A 26,038-nucleotide genomic window follows, 5' to 3' on the forward strand; every position below is an offset into this window, starting at 1 on the left:
TCTGAAACATTTCAGTAAGTTGATGTACATCATAAACTGTTTGTTTTTTCCATCTCCAGTAATTATGAAAAGCATTGGAAGTGTGTCAAGGTTCCTCAGCTTCTGGGAAAACAAACACTTGAGCACTTGCGGTTTTTTTCCCCAGCAATTGTAATTAAGAGAAAGACAGCAGGGGAATAGGTTTGAGTGAGTTGAGTCAGACATCCTGCATGAATAAATTTATGAACTGGCTGTTAAGAATTTGGCTCTCTGGTATCAGTAACTTCCGAATGCCCTTATTGTATTAGCTCATGCCAGCCAGGCAGTGGGATCTCTAGGGAATTGTACTGTGTGCCCAAGCCAACTTTGGAGAATTGTGTCACCCTCAGCCAAGCCTGAAAGAAGAGGCAGAGCCCCGATGGCCAGGGCAATGACTGTAACAGCAGAAGTAACGCGCAAGTGCCCCTGTGGACTTGGAACAGTAGGCATTTCTTTCTGGGCTGTTGCCTCAAACCTGACCCACTTCTGAATCTCTCTTAGCCTAGGCTGGGGTCCCAGCTCCAGCACTCTACTGGGACTCCTTCACAGCACACTGGGATCAGGTGTGAATTCACAGGATAGTCAGATCTTACAGTTTGGAAAGGAGTGTTAGGAAACAAAGCATTGTGAGACAGGGATAATCTTGTGTCACTTGGACATTATTTTCCTTCATAAAATCAAAGGGCATCCAAGAACAGTTTACAGCAAACCCAATGTATTACTGCACTTTTTCCATGTTTTCTTCTAGCTGACATGTGGAAGGATATTTGGTTCATTTGAAATGTTGATTGTTGACTGTTTTAAATGCAAATTGGTGTTAAAAGCCTTATACTTTTTTTATTGCCGATAAGCACATAGGAAGTGATAAAATGGCAGAAACATGAAAAACTCCTTTCAAATTATACTTGGTAATTTAGTTTAATACTATTATATATATATATATATATATATATATATATATATATATATATATAGTTATATTAATTTTCTCCTCTGAGTTTCTTTATTAACGTAGTGCCCATCCTCCAACACACACACACACACACACACACACACAGAAATAAAATTCTGGATTTAAGTGAAATACTTAATAGAGAAAACTTGCCAAGGCCATGTCAGTTGACAGGCAATCTTAAATTATAATTACAAGATATTCTTTTAGAACAGGATAAGACTTGGAAATAATTTTTTACCACCTCCTCATTTTATAGCTAAAGAAACTGAAGCCTACAGCAGGAAAGTAATCATTTATGGTCAGATGGGTGGGTAGTGAGTAGATTCCTGGCCTCCTGACCCTTGGTTCACTGATATTTACCAAATGTTCCAAGGCCTGTGCTTGTCATTCTTCCTCTCTCAGTTTTGAGGTTCCAGCTCTGGTCCCCTGATCCCAGCCTCCATCATTCTTTTACTCAGGAAGGGCTGTCCCACAAACTCCCAGGACGAGGCTACTGCTGGGAATCGGTTACCTTGGCCTCTTTTGTAAACCATTGTGATTCTCCTTCATCTCCTCTAAGCCCACCAAATTTATTTATGTACACATAAATATTTCAGCATGTACATTTATTATCTCTAGTTATTTAGGCAGTGGTGAGAGTGTATACCATTTTTTTCAAATCTCATCTGTCTCGTGTATTATTAGAAGTTGGCATTTTACTTATTTGAATCTGTATTTTTAGAGGAAATAAGTCTCTGAGGCAGAGTTCTTATGCAAGAAGGTTATTGGGGTGTTTTCTAGGGAAAAGGGACTGAGGGAAGTGGAAGAAGTAAAACTATGATGTGGTCACAACAGGGGCCTCAGCTGATCCCACAGGAATTCAGGAGCTGGGATGGCCCTGAATTGAGGCGAGAGAAGCTGTCATGGGATGTGGGCTCCACTGGAAAGGGAGCCTAACCCTGAGCTTATGGGCCCCCTTGGTGCTGAGCCATGGGTAGCCAACAAGCATAGCAACCAGGAAACTGGTGCCTTGGTCCAGAGGGGGATCTGGGCCTGCACCCAGCATCCCCTACACGCCCATAATATGGCATTTTTCATTTTCTAAAAATCTCTTAAAATACCTAGTGTAGTTGAAATTTGCTTAAAAAAAAACAACAAAAAAAGAAAACCATATAAACATTGTGTGATCTTCACAAAGATTTTGATAGAGTCTGACCACATGCATACAAATAACCAATTCCAGGTATTTGATGGTCTATACCATCTCGTATGTTAGAGTCATTAGAGCCTCAGCACTAGAAAGGGTCTTTAATATGACCTAATTTAATCATCTCATTTTTCAGAGAGGGAAAGAAACACGGTGAGTAAATCAGCTTTTCTAAGATAAAAGAACAAGTCAGGGATAGAATAGGGAGCCTAAGGGCCTAATTCGGCAAATAAAGGCATAGGCTGCTCAGTTTAAGTTTGAATATCACAAAAGAATGTCCCAAATATTTCATGAGCCATACTTAACAAACATTTTTTGATGTTTATCTAAAATTCAAATCTACCAGAGCATCCTGTACTTTCTGTCAAGCCTAGCCCGACTCCAGTCAGAGCTTCCTAACTTGGTTATGCAGTCTGTATTTCCACTTGATTCTCTAGCTGTTTTCATAAGAAATTTTTTAAAAACATAGCAGTCTGATAAAAACTTAAAATAAAAAATAAAACTATGTTTAGTTTTTAACAATTTAAAATAGCCTATACTTCTCTAAAAGTGTTTGGAAAACAAGGATAAATATAAGGGTAGTTCTGGAAAATACACACATTTCTCTTTCTCAGAAAGAACCAATCCTGTTTTGGGATACTGCTTCCAGGGTTCATTCTAGGCTTCTGATATGCATCTTTCCACCGAGATATTCAGAACACACTCATTAAAACTTTAGACCACCTCTATACGTGAGCGAGATGACCTTTAGGTCTCTTGATTCGCATCTTTTCATTTCACACAGAGCCTCCTCCAGTCATCCAAGTGCCTAGTAATGTTACAGTCGCTCCTGGAGGAAGGGCAGTTCTGATGTGTCTCGTCGTCAGTGCGGTGGATTACAATCTAACCTGGCAGAAGAATGACAGAGATGTCAGGCTGGCAGACCCAGCAAGAACGAGGGTCTTGGCTAACCTGGCGTTGGAGCTGAGGAATGTGAAGTTCAGCGATGCCGGAGAGTATCACTGTGTGGCTTCCAGTGAGGGAGGATCTGCAGCTGCTTCGGTTTTCCTCACAGTGCAAGGTAGGAGCTTACGGTAACCTGCGATGTGTATCACCTTCCTGTCTTCCTCCTTTGATCTCTCTTTCCTTAAGTTGGCTATCTTGAGAGGGGCAGTATCCACCCAGACAATTACAGTTTTGAATGATAAAATGCTTATGGATCTCAAGCAGTCGAAAGCTCATTAAACAAAAATGGAAAGTAAAATGCCGTTGATGAATAGGTAACTTTAAAACATAACTAATCCTGGCAGTTGAAAGTTTTATTTTAAGAGAATATGAATAGAAATGGTCCCTGGATGATTTAATAGTTTTAAACACTCCAGTCTATCATGTGGATTTTTAAAATTCTAATTGTTTTAATAATTGGTTAAAAATTTAACCAATTTGAATGCTGTGTTATTTATATATATAGTTAACTTATTTTTATTTTTTAAATTAAATTGTGTTTCTCCTCTTGGTGGGACTTTATTGAAACTTTAGCAGAGTTGTTTTGCCTTATTTATCTTACATACAAGAATGCTTATTGAAAATAAAGTAATGGTAAACCAATCATGAATTATGCCTACATAGACTAAATGTTCAGATAACTTAAAGAAGTGTATTAACAATGTGGTTTAATGGCTACTAAGTATATATGTATTATTCACGACCATCAAATGAAGATCACAAACTGTTCCAAAGTATCTTTTCTTTTTTCTTTTTCATTTTGAACATGTTGTGCTTCTTTTCTTTTTTTATTTAAAGTATCTTTTTCAGTAGAATTATATTTGGTTTCTGAATGTCTGCACACCAGCTGGGACTCCTAATGTAAAGAGCAAGCCACATTTGGCAGTTTTACTCTGTTAAGCTGAAGATTCAGTTGCTGCCTCAGCAGAATATTTCATTTCAAATGCTTGATGTAAGAGACTTATTGCATCAGCATTGTGTCTGGCTGTTTGGTTATGGTATTAGCAACAACTTTATAACATGCCTGAAGTAACCCTCTCAGATGATATTTTAACAAGGTTATCTAAGAGAATGGCCATTGAGTTTCAAGGCTAGCTCTTAGACTGTTATTAATGGTGAAACAGTGAAACTACCGTGAGCATTAACAAAGTAGTCGACATCTGATTCTAGTTTTCTCCCTGGTAGCTGAGATATGTTCTGCAGTCTGAATGTGTGTCTTTTGTTGGTGGATTTGATGAAACCTCTAGGGAAGCACAGATTTTGCACCTGGTTCACTACATTTCCACAAGGTAAACTGCCTATACTTTGAGTGAATCCAAGTAGTCACTTCAGTTACTAGAATTTTGGAACTGTTTTTACCAAACTGATTGTTTCAGGTAGAATAAATGCTAATGGGCTTCTGAGATTTGATCTTGGTTCTTTCCCTGAAGTCCCTTTGAATGGGATTATTGTAAAAAATCAGAGCTTTCCTTGGTTCCCCAATTTAACTTTTCAGTCCATTAGCATTTTGTTTGTCGATTACATCAGTGATTCTCAAACTTTCATGGAAGAAGAATTATCCAAGGAACTTATTTTTTAAAAAGTAGATTTCTAACTTCATTTCCAGAGATTCTAATTCGATAGACCTGGTGTAGGGCCTGAGAATCAACATTTATAGCAGATGCTCAAGTGAGTTCATGGACAACATTTTCTAAAACCAGTATTTGAGTCTATTGAATGAACCCTATGATCTAGACATGGATCTCTTTAAAGGGAGCCCTTGATGCTCTTCTTTCTGGTAAAATACAGTCATTATTATCCAGTGATTTATGTCAGTGCTGAGGTAAGATGGTGTAAGATATATAAAACATAAATACAAAAAAAATATTACATGATCACTAGTTGGTCTGTATAATGGTGTCAATCTATTTTAGAGGCATTATTTTATGACCTGTCTGTTGGTCTTGAGTTTGAGGGACCTATTTTCATGAAAAAAGATATTTTAAAAATCTAACAAAACATGTTTGAGAATTGATGACACTATTGGATAAAAAAAGGACCATTTAGGAGTAATTTTCTTGCTCATTTGGGAATCAGGAGCTTAATTCACAGCCTCCTTTATGCTGCTATGCCTCCACAGATCTGTTTGGAAACTATTTGTATCTGGAATACTTCAAGGAATTACACATCTTTCACACATTTTTGGTAGTAGTTTTGCAAAATATAGTCAGCAAAAAATTTCTGATTTAAGGTAGCATATGTATAGCCACTGCAACCTTTCCTCATCAAACAAAAAAACATCTATGAATACCTCAAAAGACAAAACTGAAAAATACCAAAATCCAGTAGCAGTTAACAGCAGCAAAAATTTGGGGAGGAATTTTATATATATTATATAGAGAGATTTTTGTTTATATAAATATGTCTGTTTATATAAATGTTTTGTTTATATAAATATATATATATATTATCTTTATATTTTAAGGTCACTGTAATGAAAATGAAAATCTCAATTAGTGGTCCATGTTTTTTGTGTTCACATGAAGGCAGGTAGGATGTATTTTGTCCCTCTGTTTCAAAGTTTGCTCCAAAAAGAAAATGTTACACTTTGGGAAGCCAGAATGCTTTCTCCTTACACCCATTAATAGCTATAGCCATCCAGTTAGACAAACAGTAGAACAAGAAGCAGATAACCTGGTCCCAGGTAGAAAATTGTAACCTCAAGATGTTTCTTACCAAATGAAAATATTTTCAAGCAAGAGAAACATTGATAGGGATGTCAGTTCGGAATCTTAGAGACAAATGGTAGCAGAGGAAAGCATCTCATCTCAGTGCAGAGAACATTATAGATGAGAACTGGACAAGGAGACACGTACCTCAGACTCTCACTCAGCCATAGAGCTGCAAGGGGGTTCACCTAGAAGTAAACAGAGAATAAAAGTAGGTCCATCCAAATATTTTATTGACAGACATTGATTTGGATAGCTGTCACCTCATAAGAAATGATTTGTTGTTGAAGTGCAAACCTGAATTAGAGGTACTAAAGAGCAGAATTAATACTACATAAAAATAAAATCAGGGATGTGGTGTATAAACTTGAGAATTTCTTTAAGAATTTTGACAAAAGAACTGAGTTGAAAAATGTGATTTTTAAATAGAAATAAAAACAGAGAATAAAACTTTAAGATTTATAGGTATATAGCATATATAGATATATAGCAAAGACAACTGTAAGTAAAGAAATAGTCAAAGATACAATTGGAGAAAAATATCTCAGGGAGAGAAAAAATCATTTTTTCCTGGGTGAGCAAATCAAGCAAAGTCAATGAAGGGAGAACATTATCTAGATACACCCTGGCTGAAATTTCAAATTATTAGTATGAGGAAAAAAACTGCCCAAGTATACAGACTAAACCAATACATTGTAAAAAGAGGGGTATCATCAGATCACTGTCAGAATTCTCAGATATGCTAAAGGCTATAAAATAATTCAGTGGATATCTGACTTATTTTAGCTCTGAGGGTTTGAACACATTCCCTGATTTGGGGAGGAATTCTTTATTGTGGGGAGAAAACAAATGAGATCAGGTAATTCCCTTTCTTTATCTTCTTGCAGGTCAGATGACCATAAGTCAGTCACTCAGATGCTCCTGGTGGGACTTGAACTCTTGTTAAGACCATAGACACTTTAAAGACTTTAAGGTTGGCAGCATCATGGAATTTTGAGTCTAGCAGTAGCAGAAGCAAATATCCCAGTTACCCTTTTCTATCATTCTAGTTTCCCTTGGTGACTGTTAGGCTCATTATCAATTTACCAGAAGTCTTGAGAAGAAATGCTGATCTCAGAAACTGTGGCTCTTTGGATCAGTCACACTAATAAGCATGAGAGAATGTGAATGGGTTGATACGCTTATTTCATTATGAGAATTCCTCACTATGGAGATAATGGTATAGACACAGGAAATTCCTCAGAAAAGGGACTCCCTCAAGCAGGGCTTACTTACCCCAAGACTCAAAAGTCCATATATGCAAACATATAAACAAACAAACAAATGGAAGCCATCTGTGATTATGCTAGGTGGTAAAAATAAATTGATATATACAAAAATGTGAATATGAAATTCCTTGCTTTGTTTGGGGGCATTGAAAGTATAAGTGACATTTTAAGGACTTATGCTTTTCTGTACTTGAAAGTATTTATAGGAATAGGTAATTAAAAAATTTTGTGTAACTAGAATTTAAAGATCTTTGAAAATACATGAATTTTATTAGATGATTGAATTACAGATGGGTAATATGTTTTCTTTCATTTGCTAAGTAATCTATAAATTTGCTTTATCACTCATTTAATCAACATACAGTGAAGAAAGTAAGATAATTTACAGTCATGTATTTAAAATAATGAAGTTATAATTAGGAAAGTAAATAAGAGTGTAAAAATAAGGAATAATTAAGAAAATAAGTTAAGAAATGCCTCTCAAAAAGTGTCAATTAGAATGTTTAACAATACAAAATGTGCATTTGAAAACTTAAGGGTCTAGATTTTATAGGACTGTAGTACAGAATCAGCTGTTTTAAATCCTTTCTGAATGAAAGTGAGGCAAAAAAGGAATAAATGCCAAATTTCAATTGATAATTAGTTTTTCTTATACTGAAAGCCCATGAAAACCCCTTTTCAAGATTTTCAGAGGAATAAATTTTGATCTGTAGAAATTTGTGTCTGTGTTTGAGTGACAAAAACTTATTTTTATTAATTCATCTCTTCTTCTAGACATTTCAGCACACCGAAGTCTTGCTAGTTAAGCATTTCATTTTTGGAGGCTGATCTGAGACACAATGGCTCTTTTAAATGTTAGTGCCGTTTTGCGGATTTCATTTAGGTGGAATGGAATCATATGCTTAAACTGAAAATCCCCAAATCTTGCTGTCCAAAGCTAATTTGACTCACTGATGTCCCAGTGTGAATCAGCACAAATAAACAGGATGCTCTATTAGAATACTGGCTTTTCTGGCCTTCTGTAATAGGGATCTAATAAAGAATGAGTTGGTGGCTTTTAGAATTGAAGAAAAATATTACAGTGAAAGTTTACATAAGTATTTACTGCAATAATATCCAAGGAATATATAGTTTTCCTATAGAAATATTTACTTTCCTAATTTCTTTCTATGGTAACTGTAAACATTATGAAGGGTAAAGTTTAATATTGACTTACTTTATCTGGTGAATATAATTTATGACAATAGTTAGGGGATTCTGTTATAAAACAATCCAATTCCATGCAAAAAATTATATAAATGATTATCATACATTTCATTTTCTTTTGTCTTTCATTCAAATCATTTAAGTGCTATATAAATATTAGATGACTTATTTCCCTAAAGCTTGGAAGAGAGAAGTACTATTAAAATGTTTTAAAATGGAAGTTATACAGAAAGGTTAAGGAATTAGACATTTACACTGTGAAAGGAAAATAAAGGGATGTGATGACCGAACAAATATTTCAAGTCTATAAGACATTGTTACAGAGAAGCTGCATGTACAAAGGACATTTTCATTTACAGCAAAAATAGGCCATGAGAAAATTTGTATTAAGCCAAACCTGATGGATTTTAGTGAGCTAGAGGGCCAGATGTTCAGGTGCTGGAGAGGTTAAATGCTGAACTGTGGTAGCTGGGGAAAAATACTCATTTTCACAGGGAAAGATACTACTGAAAGACAGAGAAGAGATGAGAAATCAGCAAATACTTCAACCCACTAAATTATTCAAATGCAGCTACAAACATTTAAAAATTTTTGAGTGTTCATGGCACGCATTATGTCATTTAACCTTCACAAACTGTGTTATTTTTTTGTATTGTGTTTTGCCCATAAAGTAGAATCTTTGAAATGTTAGTGACTTGCCCTGGGTTACAAAGCTAGAAAGTGGCAGATCCCAGATCTGAACTAGGTCTCCCCCGTCTTTTTTGCACTGTATATAAAAATGCGTTATTAGCAGGCCTTGGGTACAGGTAAGTCATGGGAAATGTAAAAAGAGAAAGTATATAAAGGGCTTTGGGGTACAGGTAGAAAAGTGACAGTACTGAATTTAACTAAACAAACAGAAAAGGTGCAAGTGGCCACGGGTTGCTGTTGCATGAGTAAAGAGTCTCTGGAAATCTCAGCATTGTGTGTCATGTTGACTTTGAGAAATCACTGCTTAGTTTTAATTCCCTGTTCCTCCCTTACTTCTTCCTTCTCTGCTGACTTAATAGAGTAAACCAGGTAGATTGCAAACAGTTTAGTGAATTCTTTGGCTTGAGTTCTGGTAGAGTAGCTGCTAAGGAACTACCTAGAGGAGAGAGAGAACTTTAAATATGCTACTGAAACAAGCACACAGAGGAAATGCAAGATGATAGACTGTAAGCTCCATTAAGACAGGGCCCAGTTTTCTTCGGTTTTGTGTCCTTAGAGCCTGACACAATATTTAGCACACAGTATTGTGTGCATGCATGTCTGTGGGAAGACTGAATGAGGAGTATTTAGACAAGCAACTTTTGCCAAGTCTGAAAAATACTTATATCATAGCATGTGCTAAAAAATTACTTGATTCAAATTCCCCCTAAATATCTATTCATGTTTGTTTGAGTTATTATTTTATAAATCAATTACTCAAAAATAAATCCTGTTTCCAAAGACAATGTCTGTAACAGAGGAAAACCTAATAACTTACTATTTTTATATATGGAGAGGGGAGTGTACTTTTGGCTATTATGAATAAAAACTGAATTAGAGTTAATATTACAAAGTAGGTGTATTATTGCACCTTCAGAAACTAATGATATGTTAGGAGCTTTAGTTATTGAGAGTGCAAAACTGGTAATCTTTACAATGATGGAGTCTTCATTATTTTCCCATCTTACTCATAGTATGTCATAGGTATACATTTTTTTCCATAATAATGAAACAAATACTGAAACACATGAAGTGCCTTGACTTTAAACATATTACTGCAAAGGGTCAGAGTTGGTATCTTGTTTTTTCACTTGTTTACACATTTATTCATTCATTCATTCATGTATTCACCAAAAATTTAAGGGTCAGACATTACGCTCCTTGCTGAGGATATAAAATTCAGTCTTAGTGTTGTACGTTCTGTGGGTTTGGACACACGTGTGATGACATGTACCCATCATTATAGTGTTCTTCTCTTATTAACTGAATTTCAAACCACATTGGTACTTGGGTGTGAAATTTTTTGCAAATCCAGCATGTTAACTGTCAAGATTTAGTCCTGCCTATGTGTTTTATTGCCAATGCACCACCTACTGGTAAGTAAGTGTATTAGCAACCTTCTTGCTGAGATTTCATAGACCTGTCTAGTCCAGCACTTCAGAGACCGTTCTGTAACGATGGAGATGTGTTATTGCCTGTGTACCCATGTGGTAGCTACTAGCTATAAGTGGCATTTGAGCTCTTGAAATATGGCAAGTGCATCTAAGGAAATGGTTTTGAAATTTGACTAAGTTTTAGATAATTTTAGTTTGAATTTTAAATATACACATGGCTAGTGGCTACGATACTGGATGACACAGTTCCAGTCTTTTCCAGAGCAAAAAGAAAGAACAAGAGCAGGAGTCTTAGGAAACTTATTGAAACTGCCATGTAGATCAACCGCTATCATAATTCATTTGAGTTATTGCCATTCAGGAATAATTCTACCATTTTGGAAAAGTAGCCATATTTCCATTGATGAGATATTTGGAAATGTTTGATTCCATATTTTTGGGATTACAGTGAACTTTGCCTCTTGTCCCCAGGCAATTCATCTCTCTTTTCTGTTGTTTTTGTGTGTTAGATTGGTTGGATTTCAGTTTTCATCAGGTGTTCTTTGGAAAGAATCCCTGGCCGATTATTCAAACTCTCTGATAGGCATGGAAAAATGTAAAAATGCTAAAATATACTCCATTGACATTTCTACTCATTGAAAGTTATGGAAGAGTTAAGTGAGCAAGTACATCTGTCCACTATAAATTATTCTTTGTGGAAGAAAGTTATTTACTCTGTTGTGCAAGCTTCGTGCTTAAAAGTTTGTTACCACCACAGCTAGTTTAGTTCCCTGGTCAGAAAAAGAGGTCATGCGTTTTCAAACAATCTCAACATGTTTTAAATAAAATGATCGAGCTAAATCAGTAGGTACACATCTGTTGGGATAGGACATAACTAATCATTAAATTCTCATCATTTACATAATGGCAGTTATTATGTAACTTTTTAAAGTTAGCTTTTTCCAGTAAATACAAATATTTAGTAGAAAGGCCAGAGATGTTGTAAAATACATTTTATAGGCTGTACCCTTCAAAAGAAATTAGGTTCAGTAAATAAATACTAATTATTTTCCAGTTTTTCATGTAGCATTGCTTCGTATTAGATCATCCAACATTTTAGGGGAATATATTATCTACAGTGAAAATTATATTCAAGAACAGCTGTAAACCAGTTCTATTACATTTTCAGAAATACAAGTGAGTTAGATGGGCTGAATGTAGGTTTTGGCTGTCTTCAAAATGAGGATATTTACTTAAATTTTATTGTGAGAACTCAAGTAACTAAAGAAACAATATTGAAAACTAGTCAATGGAGTATCTTTCTTCTTATCAAAATCTTAATTCCTCATTACATAAAACTATCACTAGGAACATTAAGCAGCTTGGGAATCTTCCATCATAGAGATCAATTGACAGCCTTGAGATACTTTTCTCAAAAATGTAATTTAATGCCTTCTTAAACAGCAATTGACAATTGGTTGCTCTACTGAGTTCATTTTGGGCACAAATCCTTTTTGGGGGAAGGAATAAAAGCTTCTAAAACTTTATGACCCCACTTCTTTTGAATGCTGAACATTATTGAGATAAAAATCCTTTCGTGGCTGATTCTGTTAATTTAAGTGTTTTTTAATGAGAGCACTAGACCAGGAGTCGGGGTGGTGGGGTCTGTTTTCTGGAACTGTGCCTTACTCTTCTCCCTCTCTGATCTTTTCCCCAGACCACACCAACACAGGGCATACATTTTTAAAATTGAATTTCCGATGTCCCTTTTATCACTTCTCATTACTTGATAAAAGACATGTATTAGGGGTGCATTCTCTATGGGCTGATGCCGGAATCAGGGTGCCTGGCAATGCCCGTAGGGGTCGGTGTGAATGAGCTAATGTGGACTAAAGAGTCCCGCTGGAATTGCCCCAGATGAAATGACAGTGTCAGGCCTCAGCGGCCCCCACTTTCCCTCTGCGTGGTTACTTCAGTGCTTCACCGTCCCTCAAATCACCCCCTTCCCTCTCACCTCCACTGGCACCACCCTCATCCCCTTCGTATGTCATATCCCTAAACTATTAAAATCCTCTTTGTATGGGCTTCCTTTCTTCCAGTTTTGTTCCCTCACTCTAACCCACTCCAATCTTGCTGAATTTTCCTTAAATAGTGCTTTCAATGTCCACCCATTCAAAACCTTTCTGTGATTTCCTAATTAATCCAGAATAAAATTTATATTTCTCTGTCCTCCAGAAAACTCCTTCATAATACTTTTCATAATGCTTACAGCCTTTTATCTTCAACCTTTATTCTCATAAGATAATGTACGGAGAACAAAAAGAAAAATGTTCCCTCTCAATATACAAGTACTATTTACCTTAAAAGACTTAGATATTCATATGTCTTATCTTTTGCTCACGCTTCCCTAATATTTAAACTTGCTATTAAGGTCTTGCCTCTAGTTATGAATTGAAAGTAGAGAAACTGTCACATTAATTAGTTTGTGCCATAAAATATTGCTGATGTTGCTAACATTTATACATCAGAGTAGTAGTGTCAGGTGGATTATTTTCGGTATCTGTGTGTGAGTTTTGAATTTTCTTAGTACTGAATTTCTCAAAAGGGTGGATCAGTACACTCTTGTTCTGACTTTAGTCTTCTAACTTTCCGATGGCCACTGAACATTTTCTTTGCCAAGCTCCACATCCAACATACCCTCACTGGATTCCCATTTCCTGGTGCTTTGACTCTACTTCCGCTCTGTTTCCATCCCTCTGTGCTTTGCCCCACCCCACCTCTCATTACCAGAGTCACTGAGGCATCCTGCCTGCCTCCAAATTACATCATTCGCATTCTGGTTCTATGACTCAGCCCATAGAGCTCTACTGTACTAACATTCTTTATTCTTTGTGAATAAACCCACCTATAATGTGAAGCTCCTCTCATAAACCATGTCTTCTCTGAATATTGTTGGCCTCTGTTCTGTTCTCCTGTGCAACTTTTATTTATTTATTTTGCCACACAATCTTGCACTTAATCACGATCAATTTCATCTGTCTAGCTGTTTCCCCGCTGTGATTTGTATTGTGAGCTACTTACTGAACCCCCCCCCTCTTTTTAACCATAGTGTCTTGCACAAACATACAAATACACCCAGTAGATGTATATTCTTTAGTTGCTGAATGGGCCTCAAAATACAAATAATATGGGGGAGATTTGGATCACTAACCTTACCTTTCATGGTTCCATGTTCATGTCAATGGGCTTATTTGAATCACATCAACAATTTTAGATTTCATTATATAAGTGCTTTCTTTTACAGTTCTTGTACATGCAAGCATATGACCACTTATATTTAAAACCGAATTTTATAGCAAAATCTGATAATTATCTCATGAAAAATGTATAGAGATGTTATTTTTACAGTACTGTTTAAATTAGTTCACCCTACTTTAAAAATTATATCATGTGAGTAAATAGGCTAAAGCAGTTGATCACTTTTAAGGTGATACAGTGGCTGCTAAGTTTTAAGATGCTCGTGCTGATCAGGCCTAAGAGTAAGTTAGAATGGGTGGGGTGGTATTCATTTATATGGTATGAGTTTAATGTCTTATTTAACACAGACTATCTTACTATTTATGTAGGAATAGAAAAAAATAGATTCCATCAGCTGCTTTTTTATGCGGAGTATTTTTAAAGCTGAAAATGAATAGAGCATACTCATGGTTCATCTTCCTGGAACTATGAAATTTTCAGAACTGGTTACATTTGAGGATATTCAGTGTATAGCTGACATTTCCTCCACAACCACATGCTGCCCTATGGATATCAAAGAGCCAGGCAAAGCCTCCTTTTCTCCTTCATGTTCTGTCTGTATGAGCATTAGAAGTATTAATTTGTCTTCATGGTGTCAGGAGAGAATGGATATCTGTCACTAATTAGCCCATGTCACCAGAGAGAATATTGCAATAAGAAAGGAAATATTTCTTAGGATGATTGATGAAGTCTCTAATGACCAGAATTACTTCACTAAGTATGAAATTGATATTATCATAACCATATGCACACTACATCATCATAATTCTTTTTAATATATGCCAGGTGACATGTATTAGCATGTTTTCCTCCATCAGTAAAACATGGAAAAACTAAATGTATCCGTTTTTATTGAAATTTGTAATAAATCTTGAATATCGAGAAACATCTCAAATTTCAGAAGAATCAAGTAAGATTAATAAGAATTATTTATTAGTAGGATGTGATTGAAATAGAATATGCAAGTGTGAGAATTGTGATCATGTTTCGTTTGTAAATGTTTAGATTATACAAAATACATATATATATATGTATTATATATGTAAAAAATATATATATATATATATTTAATACTATAGAACTCATTTTGTCATTCTTTGTCAGAGTTTACCATATAATGGAATATAATAATAGCAAAAATTACATAGTGCCTGCTATGTGCCAGGAATTTTTCTAGTGTGTTACATACATTAATTTAGCTAATTTGCAATAATGCTGTGATTTAGGTACTATTATCCTCATTAAGGTATAGACCAGACACCATGGATTGTTTAAACATTTTGAGTTTCCTTATCCATAAAAATGACAATATTAATCCATAGGGTTTATTGTGGAAAATCAGTGATGAGTCTAGAGTTAGATACCTGGCACAAAATGTCACTCATTTACTTTGCCTACCTTCATATTTCAATGAACTGACTGCTCAAAAGAGATTTAGTTCCGAATTGTACATACTGTGCTTTTTTATACATTATTCTGAGATCTTTGATGTTATAAAATGTCTGAAATACAGTAGGTACTCAATAAATGCTTGTTGTGTGAAAGAATGAAAACACAGAGAATTTTTCCCAAGTACTCTAAACTATATCAGTGCTGAAAAATATTTTAAATTGTTGCTTAGATAATTTGAAGCATTATCATTGCCTGATTAATTTGTTGATTATAATGAAATCATCTTGAAGACCAAGTCCCTAGGCCTTATCTTTGAGAATGTCCTACCAGAAGCGTAACAGCAATAAATTAGACCCAGCTGATGAGGAAATATGCCACCTGCATGCGACAGTGGTCCTGGAGATTTCCAAGAGTGAAGTGAAATTTTATCTTCTTTGTAGGCAGAGCAATGGCTGTTTTCACAGCCACTCATAATTCATTTTGCCAGGCTTACCATTAATAGTGTGTTAAGGCACTTAAGTCTTAAAGTAGTGTTTATTTTTTATTTTTAGTACCATAATCTATGTTTAACTCTTTTAAGTCATTGGTGAGAAATGATAAAAACATGTATTTTGCTTTTGTTATGATTAAGATGCAAAGAATAAATTAATGCCTTAATACCTAACAGAGTGCTATATTCCCATTGCTTTACTTCATGAAAGACAAGTTGTATTTTATGATGATGCTGCTGATGGGAACAGTGCTGATGAGAACGGTGATGATTGTGGTGGTGAAATGAAATTGAAAACCAACTAAGAATGGATTACTTCTCCCCAGAACCTAAAATTGGATGCTGGCCTTTGATGGGATTGAACTATCATTCTTCAATTCCTTGTTTTTACTCCATTAAAACTACTTTACTAAAACAAGGGGAGCTTATTTCTCAGAGTTAAAAATAAGATCTAACAGTTGAGATAATTATAGTGAGGTCTATTACATCCTTATTTTACCTAATCAGATAAAGACAGAATCATTCTGGACACTCATTCAACTTTTATTTGGTGGAAATCCAATTTTGCTTCCCTATGTTTGTTCATGTCCTTTCTGATTTCCTTATCGTCAGTGGAAATATTCTTTCCGGGCAATGGTAAGTTTCTCACCTTCTGTGGGATGATGTCATCCCATCTGTATGTTGCACACAGACTTATTCCATGACCTTGAAGCAGCACCCTACATCCAGACTTTATTTGAGAAGTGACCTCTTAGCTCTCTGCATCCTGATTTTGGCAGCTGACTCTTATTGTCACTTTGATATCTGAATTACAGAGCCTACCCTGGGACTCTTGCTAGGCAAGATGCCAAGCCAATTTTGGCAGAGTACATTGGAAGGCACCCTGTTTAGACAAAAATCCTGAGAGCTGCTCGATCTTTGTAGCGATCCTGTGTCGATATGAGCTAGACACAAGAAACATTTTATTTTAGGAAGATGGGACTGAATAAATGGGGAGTATTCAATAACTCCAAAAGAGAACGAAGTGCTCATTTCTTTCCACACATGCCCTGAAGATGGTCTGCACAACCCCCAAAGCATGTGTAGTCTAATAGCATTTCAGAATTGCTGGACTCCAGATGGAATCACAATCAGAACTTACTGGCCACTGCCAGTCTGTCCTTGACCTTGAGCATTTCTCTAGCCCTATGTTCACCCAGAGGAATCCATGGATTAATGAGAAGATCAACTAAGTCCACAGCTTGGAAAAAAAAACAACTTTTAATTTCAAAGACAATCATAATGTAAACAGGAAAAAAAAGGGGGTGGGGAGGTGGTGTAAGCCGCTAACAATTAGACCTAATGAGGTTTATTAAACTGTATAGCTGCCCGGTCTAGCAGTACCCCTTGGATCTCTTTCAAACCTACTGGGATTCCTCAGACTAATTTTTCTTAGTGAAACAACCACAATTTTGCAGGCTAACTTACAGTAAAGATAATCATAAATATATCCCGATCTAAGTGACTAATTGAATTTCTCAGTTTCATTTATAGTAAAAACCCAAATAAATGGAAAGTTGACACCGTGTCTGTTCGGCTCACCAGTTAGCATGCAACCTGGAGCATAATAATTGTGCAAAAAAGATATGGAATGAATTAATTAACTTTTATTCATGTGCATGACATCTATTTTAAACACCATGGAAATGAATTTATTTTCATTTATCTTACTGAGTGGGAGTAATTTACACTAAGAAAATTATTAGTATTTTTGATAGTAACTCCTTTGAAGTTCAGTTCTTAACCTGTAGCCATTAGATGTAAAACATGGAATTAATTAGGCCAGATATATCAATATCCCAATTATCTTTGAGAATTTTTGTATCCTTTTTGATAATAAATGCCTGCTTTAATATTTCATTTTCAGAAGTCTTTTTTCTACCATAGAAGTCAAATGCAATAGAACTTGGAATAGTTGATATTTTCTGTTAATCTGGCGTCCTGTGAATCCATGGGCATTGGGGCAAATGATCAATATAGCAGGATCTTGAGAGGCTGGCAGGAGTAAAATTTCTCTAAGCCAAGTTATAGTTTAGAAATAACCTGTATTCCATGAATAGTTTTACATGTCAGTAACATACGAGGAATATTAAATACTGTAGAAAATAATGGAATATGAAATACATTGCCTCCACTTCAACAAATTTATAATCTAGTAAGAGGAGGAAAAGCAATTCAAACAAAGCAGGCAGTGGTAAGGACAAGTTGTGGTTCCAAATCTGTGTTCACTATATAGAAAGAGGCAAAAGATCCTATATAGAAACTTGGCCTGAAAATAGGTTTTTATTAGTATTGAAATAATCAGTAAGAAGTCAGTCGGTGGTCAGCTGGTAGAACAAAGTAGCAAGGGGCCACATGGCAATCAGTGGAGATGGATAACATGATACCAGAAACAAATGTGTTCTACTCTCAAAGAAAATTTACTCCCCTGCTTGGTTTTTTCCTGCGCTGATCTGGCGAGATAGTGGTAAGGGTCACCCAAAGAGCCCCTTCTGACCAGGGTTTTGGGGCTCTGAGGGTGCAGCTGCATGCATGTGGTGCTGGAGTGGCTGCAGCCGGAGCTCTGGCCAAAGCTGACTGCCGTGCTGCTGCTGTTCATGCAGCTGAGTCCAACCACCAGGTTCTGAGCCGAGACCCCCCTGTTGTGTATGTTCTTCTTCCTGGTCTCCACCGGGGCTGGGGGCATCTGCACCGCAGCTGCTGGACAGTGGAGAACATGAGCATCATCAGTCGCTTTATCCAGTCCTGCAAGTTCACACATAGCCTTCCTTTTGAGAGAAAGGTCTGCTGGAAGCTGTAGGTGGACCACCCCCATGTCATCAGTTCTAACCACTAGAGCATCCCGGACATTATGTGCCTCACGATGGCCCCAAGCACTGCGTGCAGATTGCCAGGCGGGAACTGCTCTTCGTGGAGCCCAGGGGCTGATCATGTATCAGGGCATCTTCTTCATCAGCTGGCTGTGCTCCAGGACCATCGTGACTGTCATGGCCAACGTGAGTCAGCGCAAAGTGTAGATCAAAGCTGAGGGCTTCAGGAGGACAATGGGGGCTACTCCCTTTCAAGGAAAGTGCCTTCTCCCAGGTGCTTCAGGCCCAGGTGCCCCTCACCCCATGGTGTACCCCACCTCCTCCTTCTACAACTCCAAAGCCTCTCACTTCAGGAATGGTCAGGTGGTGGTGCCAGATACTGTCCCCACCAGTGGCTTCACAGTGGTTGCTGTCCTCAAGCTCATGGACATCTGCCTCCAGGCCATGAGGACCGCCTTCTTCCACATGTCCAAGACACCCTGGGGGAACGGAGCCCCTGCAGGACCTGACTAGAGAAGGACAGAGGGCTCCTCCCACCATCCCACCAGCTGCCGGATATCACGTGTTCTTCTGCTGCGGCTCCCCTGGATTTCGTTCAGACCCAGGAGGGAGGCCCCTTCCTACCACTGGCCTCAGATCCAAGCCCTTAATGTCCCTCAAAGGAGAATAAGCTGGATCTTCCCCAAGCTTCGAGGACAGGGCCGCACCTGCTCTCATGCCTCCAGGATCCAGGAGGAGGAACAGGCACAGGAGCCTGTGAGCTGTCAGGGCTGGCTGAGCAGTGAGGTCTCTGGAGGAATGGCCGGAGGTGAGGCCCTCTGTCCTTCTGCTCTGGGCCTGCCAGAGAGAGGGGCGATATCCAGGGTCCCGGCCACAGCCTGCCTCAGCTCTCATGAGAGGAGGGCCTGGGGAAGTGGGTGTGCTGGACCCACCTAGGCCACCTAGTCTCATGCCACCGAGGCCACAGGGAGGCAGAGAGCTGGGTCTGCTGTTCTTGCCAGTCTTGGGAAGCAAGCCTGCTGAATTGGTACTGCAACTCGGTCATTGTTTTTTATAAACGAACTCTTGGAAGTGCAAAAAGCAATAAAAAATAATTTTTTAAAAAGGTGTGTTGGTGAGAGGCCTACAAATCCCCTGCCAGAAAAGCTCCTCACAAGGTAAATTGGCATTTCAGTATATGTTTCTTCTTCTTTGCAGAACCACCCAAAGTCACTGTAATGCCCAAGAATCAGTCTTTCACAGGAGGGTCTGAGGTGTCCATCATGTGCTCTGCAACAGGTTATCCCAAACCAAAGATCACTTGGACCATTAATGATGTGTTTATCATGGGGTCACACAGGTACTGGGTTTGTATCATGTTCTTTGTTTTTACTGAGTGAGAAAAAATCGATGAAATTTTTGAACAAAACCCATCTGGCTAAATCCCTAAGGTTATGAGAGATTGGACCAAAATCCACAGTTTTAGATTGTTCTAAAATGGCCAGGAAATGGCAGTGAGACAATATATGTGAACGCTCGGAGTTTGAGGGCCTTAAGTCTCCACTGCATAGCTGGGACCAAGTGCTTCTTGATACTTTGTGTCACAGGCATAACACAATGACACTTGGTTTATCTTGAATAATCCAAATGAGGATGATGCACTTCCTGTGGGGTAAAGCACTGTGTAGTTTTAACTAATCTATTAAAAGTGTGGTCCTGGGATTTAACAGGAGAGAAAGAGAGAGGCAAAGGACAGAACAGTCGCTCCAAAGTGTGTGCAGACATTCACTGCGACTCCTGAACACTCTCCCATGCTACACTGAGAGGTATCTTACTCTGTTGGATGCTTTTAAAAGATATTGTACCCTTTCATGCTCAAAGAGTATAATGAACATGCGGAACTATAAACAATGAAGTTTCCAGCTATGGGGCTTCCAGTATTCTGGGTTTGGCATGCGAAGGGCTGCAGTATAAGCCAGATTCTGTTCCTAGACTCATCCCTGACTCATGTGTGACAGGAGGCAGTGCGTCTCTCAGGTTTTCATTTGAGGAACCGTTTAGCACAGCAGTTCACACAAGGCAAGATTGTCTGTGTGCACATTCCACTTCTTCCATTTGTTAACTCTGACTTGGGGCAAGTTGTATAACCTCTTTGCTCATTTGCACAACAGAGAAAATAATAGTATCTAATTCATTAGGGCATTTGAAGATTTAAAGCAATAAATGTGAATCTCCTAGGGCAGTCCTTGGCACATAGCAAGAGCTGGATATGCAACATCTATTACAATTTTTCTACTTATGGAAAATAAAATAAAAACTGGGAGATTCTACTTTTTAGAGATACTAATTTTAGCCTTTGACTGCAACTATTTTTCTGCAGTTAGACATGAATATCCTTAAAATCATATAGAAATTCACTTTGATGATGTCAATCGTTTCTGCAATCAGCACCAAAAATATAACTAAAACATTTGAAGTTGCTTGAAAGGAAGTGCTGTATACAGCTCCTCGATACTATGCCTAGAGTGTTTCCAATTTTATTTTCTTTTTTTCCATAGGTATAGGATGACCTCAGAAGGTACTTTATTTATCAAAAATGCAGTCCCCAAAGATGCAGGTGTCTATGGTTGCCTGGCAAGTAATTCGGCTGGAACAGATAAACAAACTTCTATCCTCAGATACATTGGCGAGTATAACTAGTTTAAAAGGCAATTAATATAGGATGAATATCCTATCAAACAATGTAAAAGTACTGTTCTGAGAATTACTAGGAATGAACTATCCCATGTCTTATAATTCATTATTCATTTCACACATTGATTAAGGCAAATATTACAATTAATTTAAAAGTTCAGGCAGTGAATAGCTTCATTAGGCAACAGAAATCAAGGAAGTTTCCAGATTTTGGAAGAGTTCCAAATTGTCCACAGAGTGCTATTCCCTCCACAGTTCATCTCTTCTCTGCAGTATTTCACTTACAAATTAATAAATTCTATATATTCTCCAGTTTATATCAACTTCCATTTTGTATTTTCTACTTACATTCAAAACTGTATTATAATTAAATACTCATAACATTTCTGTCATTTGTCTAGATATTGTTTTTGCTTTTCATCTTCAGCCTTTCCTCTCCAAACACAAATGTTTATTTTAGATACAGTTCATGACAATTATTAATATCTTAATTGTATAATAGAATATATGATCTTATCAATTTTAATATATAGTCTTACATATTCTAATAATATAGGAAAGAATACACTATATTTTTTAATTTGGTCTTTCCTACAGAAATAAATGCATTGAATGCTCAATGTTAGTTTGTAAATTGTGAATAATTAATGACCAGCAAGGTACCCTTTCATTCATTCTTATTTGCTGTTCATAGGAAGTTAGTAAAACTGGTTGTGGAGGGGCAGGGGAATACAAGAACCACAATAAAGATTGAGCGGAACTTTACCTGGCTTGTATAGATGATGGAGGTAACAAAAGTGTCATGAATTTTGGGCCTGAAAGCCTGGGAAGAAGTGGTCTCATTTATAGAAAAGAAGAACGTGCATGGAGAATAAATTTAGAAGGAAAGGTGGGCTCAGATTTAGAGAAAACAATTAAAAATGTTCACAGAAGACCCAGGCAGAGAGGGAACAGGCAGTTGGGGATGCAGAAAGGGTGAAATAGATTCTGCATTGCAGAGAGGAATTTTGGTTCATTCACAAAGAAGCCAAAATATTCAAGCTATTTATCTAACTTATTAACCCCCCTGCCAAATATGCAAAATGCTGTACTAGAGATTGTGGAATGTAAAATTTTTAAATGTATGTTATGAAGTCCTTATTTTCAAGAGCTTGCATAATGAAAGTGGGTATACATGAAGAAATACAATAAAGTTGACTGACATGTACTACAGTGGGAGGTTGGTGGAGGGAAAGATTCATTCTGACTAAGGAATTGCAAAGATTTCTCAAAGGAGACAGAATTTAAGCTCAGTCTGGAAGGATGAGTTGGATCTGAAGAGTTGTGGCAATGAGCATTTCAGACTGAGGAAACAGATTTAGCAAAAGCAGGAAGATGGAAGGAAGTAGAGAGTGTTTTGGACTACCACTTACTTAGGGTAAGGCAGTAACGGAGGGTAAGATTAAGCAGAAAAACATACCCAGATTTATGATTTTTGAAAGCCAAATTAGGGAATTATGAAATGAAGTCAGTGAAGGTTTTGTAGCAGAGCATTAACATGATCTTTGAGAAGCTAACTCTTGGCTTCATTTAAAACTACTTCAATTGAAGTTAGAAAGTCCTAAAATGTCCAGTTAAGAAAAGGAATGTGTGAGTGAACTAAAGCATTAGACAAGGGGGCAAAGCAGGCAGAGTTAAGGAAAGAAACTTAGAGAATGCCTATTTACATCAAAGGCAAAAAAAAATAAAATAAAAACTGGGAGATTCTACTTTTTAGAGATATTAATTTTAGCCTTTGACTGCAACTACTTTTCTGCAGTTAGACATGAATATCCTTAAGACCACATAGAAAATGCTGTAACAAATTTATCTGCAATTGTATGTCCTAAAGTCTTAATTTAGTCAAGTCAGTCTTATCATCAGAGCTCTTTTGATTTTGTTTTTATTACATCATCCTTTTCTCTGTTCCTTAACTATTATTTCTATAGGATGTGTTCAGCTTCCCAAGATTTTTCTTTCCTTATTTTCTTTCCTTGTGTATATATATTATATACCTCTTTTTTCAGAAAGACCTTTCAATTAATTTCCTAAATGTTTTGGACTGTTTTTTTTATCAGAATTATTTTTGCTTAATATCCTTTTTATTTGGCCTTAATAAATGATCTTTTCACCACACATATGTTTGTCACTTGCACTATAAGAGTTTTTCTTTTTATGAACATTGAAATTGCCACAGGCACATAAGTACTGATAGATTTTTTAACTGATTCATGGAGTAATTGTAAACAAGGTGCACATGGCCTTGTCACAGATGTTAACTGTTTGTGTGTTTGCTTTTTTTCTAGAAGCCCCAAAGTTGATCGTAGTTCAGAGTGAGCTCTTGGTTGCCCTTGGGGATACAACAGTCATGGAATGTAAAACCTCTGGTGTTCCCCAGCCTCAAGTTAAATGGTTCAAAGGTACATCATTTAAGTATGTGCATGCTGGTTCACTTTGTTTTCTTTACACTTAAAAAAAAAATGATTTGTTAAAATTTCGTTTTGGCATGTGACTAAGCAGCCCCATACCATGTGTTTATGATCTCAAGAGAGATGATAGTTTAAAATTCTGAACTGTAAATTTCAGGATTTGACATCTGGTATGGATTATAGGGCCATGAAAATCAAAGCAGGAAAAGTTCGCCTTTGCTAATCCAGCTGAACATTCTCCTTGCTAGTTTAGGAGTGTTTCCTGTAGAAAATTGTCTGAGAATACTCAGTTAATGTTTAAAATGGCTTCACTGATCTCAGTTCACTTTTCTTAGAGATAATGGCTCTCGCCATTAGAGCGTCTTCTGGATTCTCAAGGACACGCTATCATGTGCTCAATAAAAAACATACATTGAAGCTTACAGGGAATTAGAAGACAAATGCATTTCATGGTCAGCTTCATCGTACATGGTAGATGCTTCTATCAAATATAGGAAGTATGTGCCTATTCTTGAACATAAAGATTCTATCTCTGTGATTCTGTAATAAAATAACAGTAGTGTACTGCTTGTCGTTAGGGAGAACACACTGGGTCCTGGTCCAGGTTCACATGCTGACAGAGATATCTGTCTAAAACATTCTGCTTCTGTTTCTGTCTCAGTTCTTCCAATGTATGAGAAAGAAAAATTCCCTTAAACACCCTCACCGGGAGGTTGCTAGGATTATTGAGATGCTGTTTGCAAAATACTTTTTAATCTTCAGATGAAAAATGCTAAATAGTACAAAGCAGTATTGTTATGATTCTGTTTGTTAAATCACAGACATTCCCCATAGCAACGGGTTGAAGTCATAATCACAAAATTATGAATTCACCTCGGGTTCAAACCTTGGGGAATATGAGGTGAAAAAGAAAGGCTTTATGTAGAAAACAACCACTTTTAAATGATACAAATCAAAAACAGGGAGGGAAACTAGGAGATAATGCCATTTTCATGGTTTTCCATGTTAAATGATTTTTGGTCTTCCATGTTTTCCAGATAAAGTATTTCTGGATTTGCTTCTTAATTAGGTCTATTTCAATTAACATAAACTAATTTTACTTATTTAAAATATAAAATCTTTGAATTACAAATGAAATAGGTATCAATTTCAAACTTGCATTATAATTAAATAAATTCAGGAAAAAATGTGCTTAGAGGTAGTATTTCTTTTTTTGAATGGATCAGTCAGGAGTTTATGTTAAAAATAATAATTTTTTTTAAAGTAATGGAACTTGGTGATTTCTCTGCCTATAGATAATGGAGACACACAGAAAGCCTTTTATTCTACCAAATTGAGGCTTCTTTCCTGAATTAGTCTTCATGTCAGCATTGGTCCCACAAGTAGCTTTGAGGCTTAGGGCTGAGTTAGGGAGCCATGCAGGCACCACACGGAAGATTCTAGAATCGACTAGTTCTCTCAACCGTAGATGTTGGAGTCCAGCCAGCCCAGTAAATAATATCTCATTTCTCTGTCCAAGTTATGAACCAACAGGGCTAGAATGTGGGCATTAAACACTGACAGACCATATTGGAAACATACTCCCATGTTCATCAACAATACGCAGAGCTGCCCCGAACCCTGGGGTCAGGCCCAGCTTACTTTTCCAGTCACAAGCAGGCAATTTACTGAATAAGCAGTCTGGATCATCAAGAGCAAAACCAGAAGACAAACTCTTCTCCATGCAAGTTGGCCCCAAAAAGAACAGAGGGAGGAGTCAGCTCTGCGTCTTTTTGAGACAAAGGGTATGAGACACCAGGAAGTTTAGGAAAACTCTACCTTATGGAAGCCACAGACGTGAAGAAGAGTTCTTACCCTTAACTTTTCTTTATATCCCCCCCTTTTTTTTTTCAGTCAATTCTGATTGAATAAAATGGGTGGTTATTTTTTTTTTTTTTTTTTTTTTTTTTTTTTTTTTTTTTTAATAATTATTTTTTATTGAAGGGTAGTTGACACACAGTATTACATTACATGAGTTTCAAATGTACAACACAGTGGTAGAACATTTATATACATAATTCTAGGTTCCAGCTATCACCCTACCAGGCTGTTACAATATCTTGACTATATTCCTTATGCTATACATTACATCCCGGTTACTAATTTATTTTACCATTGGAAGTCTGTCCTTCTTTTTTTTTTTTTTTTTGTGATGGCATCTCTCATATTTATTGATCAAATGGTTGTTAACGACAATAAAATTCTGTATAGGGGAGTCAATGCTCAATGCACAATCATGCACAATCATTAATCCACCCCAAGCCTAATTTTTGTCAGTCTCCAATCTTCTGAGGCATAACAAACAAGTTTTTACATGTAGAACAAATTCTTACATAGTGAATAAGTTACATAGTGAACAGTACAAGGGCAGTCATCACAGAAACTTTCGGTTTTGCTCATGCATTATGAACTCTAAACAGTCAG

At 36.9% G+C, this 26,038-nt stretch overlaps 1 protein-coding gene across 5 annotated transcripts in view; it reads left to right on the forward strand.

Moving 5' to 3' along the window:
- The window catches only part of HMCN1 (hemicentin 1), a 420,069-nt gene that overhangs the window by 168,912 nt on the left and 225,119 nt on the right, over window positions 1-26,038 (forward strand). For 4 of the 5 annotated variants that reach the window (XR_008999387.1, XM_057507948.1, XM_057507950.1 and 1 more), the window contains exons 11-14: window positions 2,944-3,219; window positions 19,653-19,794; window positions 20,993-21,120; window positions 23,453-23,566. Coding sequence is in view for 4 of the 5 variants with exons in the window: in XM_057507948.1 (XP_057363931.1) it covers window positions 2,944-3,219; window positions 19,653-19,794; window positions 20,993-21,120; window positions 23,453-23,566 (660 nt within the window). In the remaining variant the exon portion in view is untranslated. Of the gene's footprint in view, window positions 1-2,943; window positions 3,220-19,652; window positions 19,802-20,992; window positions 21,121-23,452; window positions 23,567-26,038 lie in introns of those variants that run through there. The other variant, XM_057507951.1, reaches the window with a different exon arrangement.

This window comes from Manis pentadactyla, chromosome 9 (assembly GCF_030020395.1).
Source record: "Manis pentadactyla isolate mManPen7 chromosome 9, mManPen7.hap1, whole genome shotgun sequence".
Lineage (NCBI taxonomy): Eukaryota > Metazoa > Chordata > Mammalia > Pholidota > Manidae > Manis > Manis pentadactyla.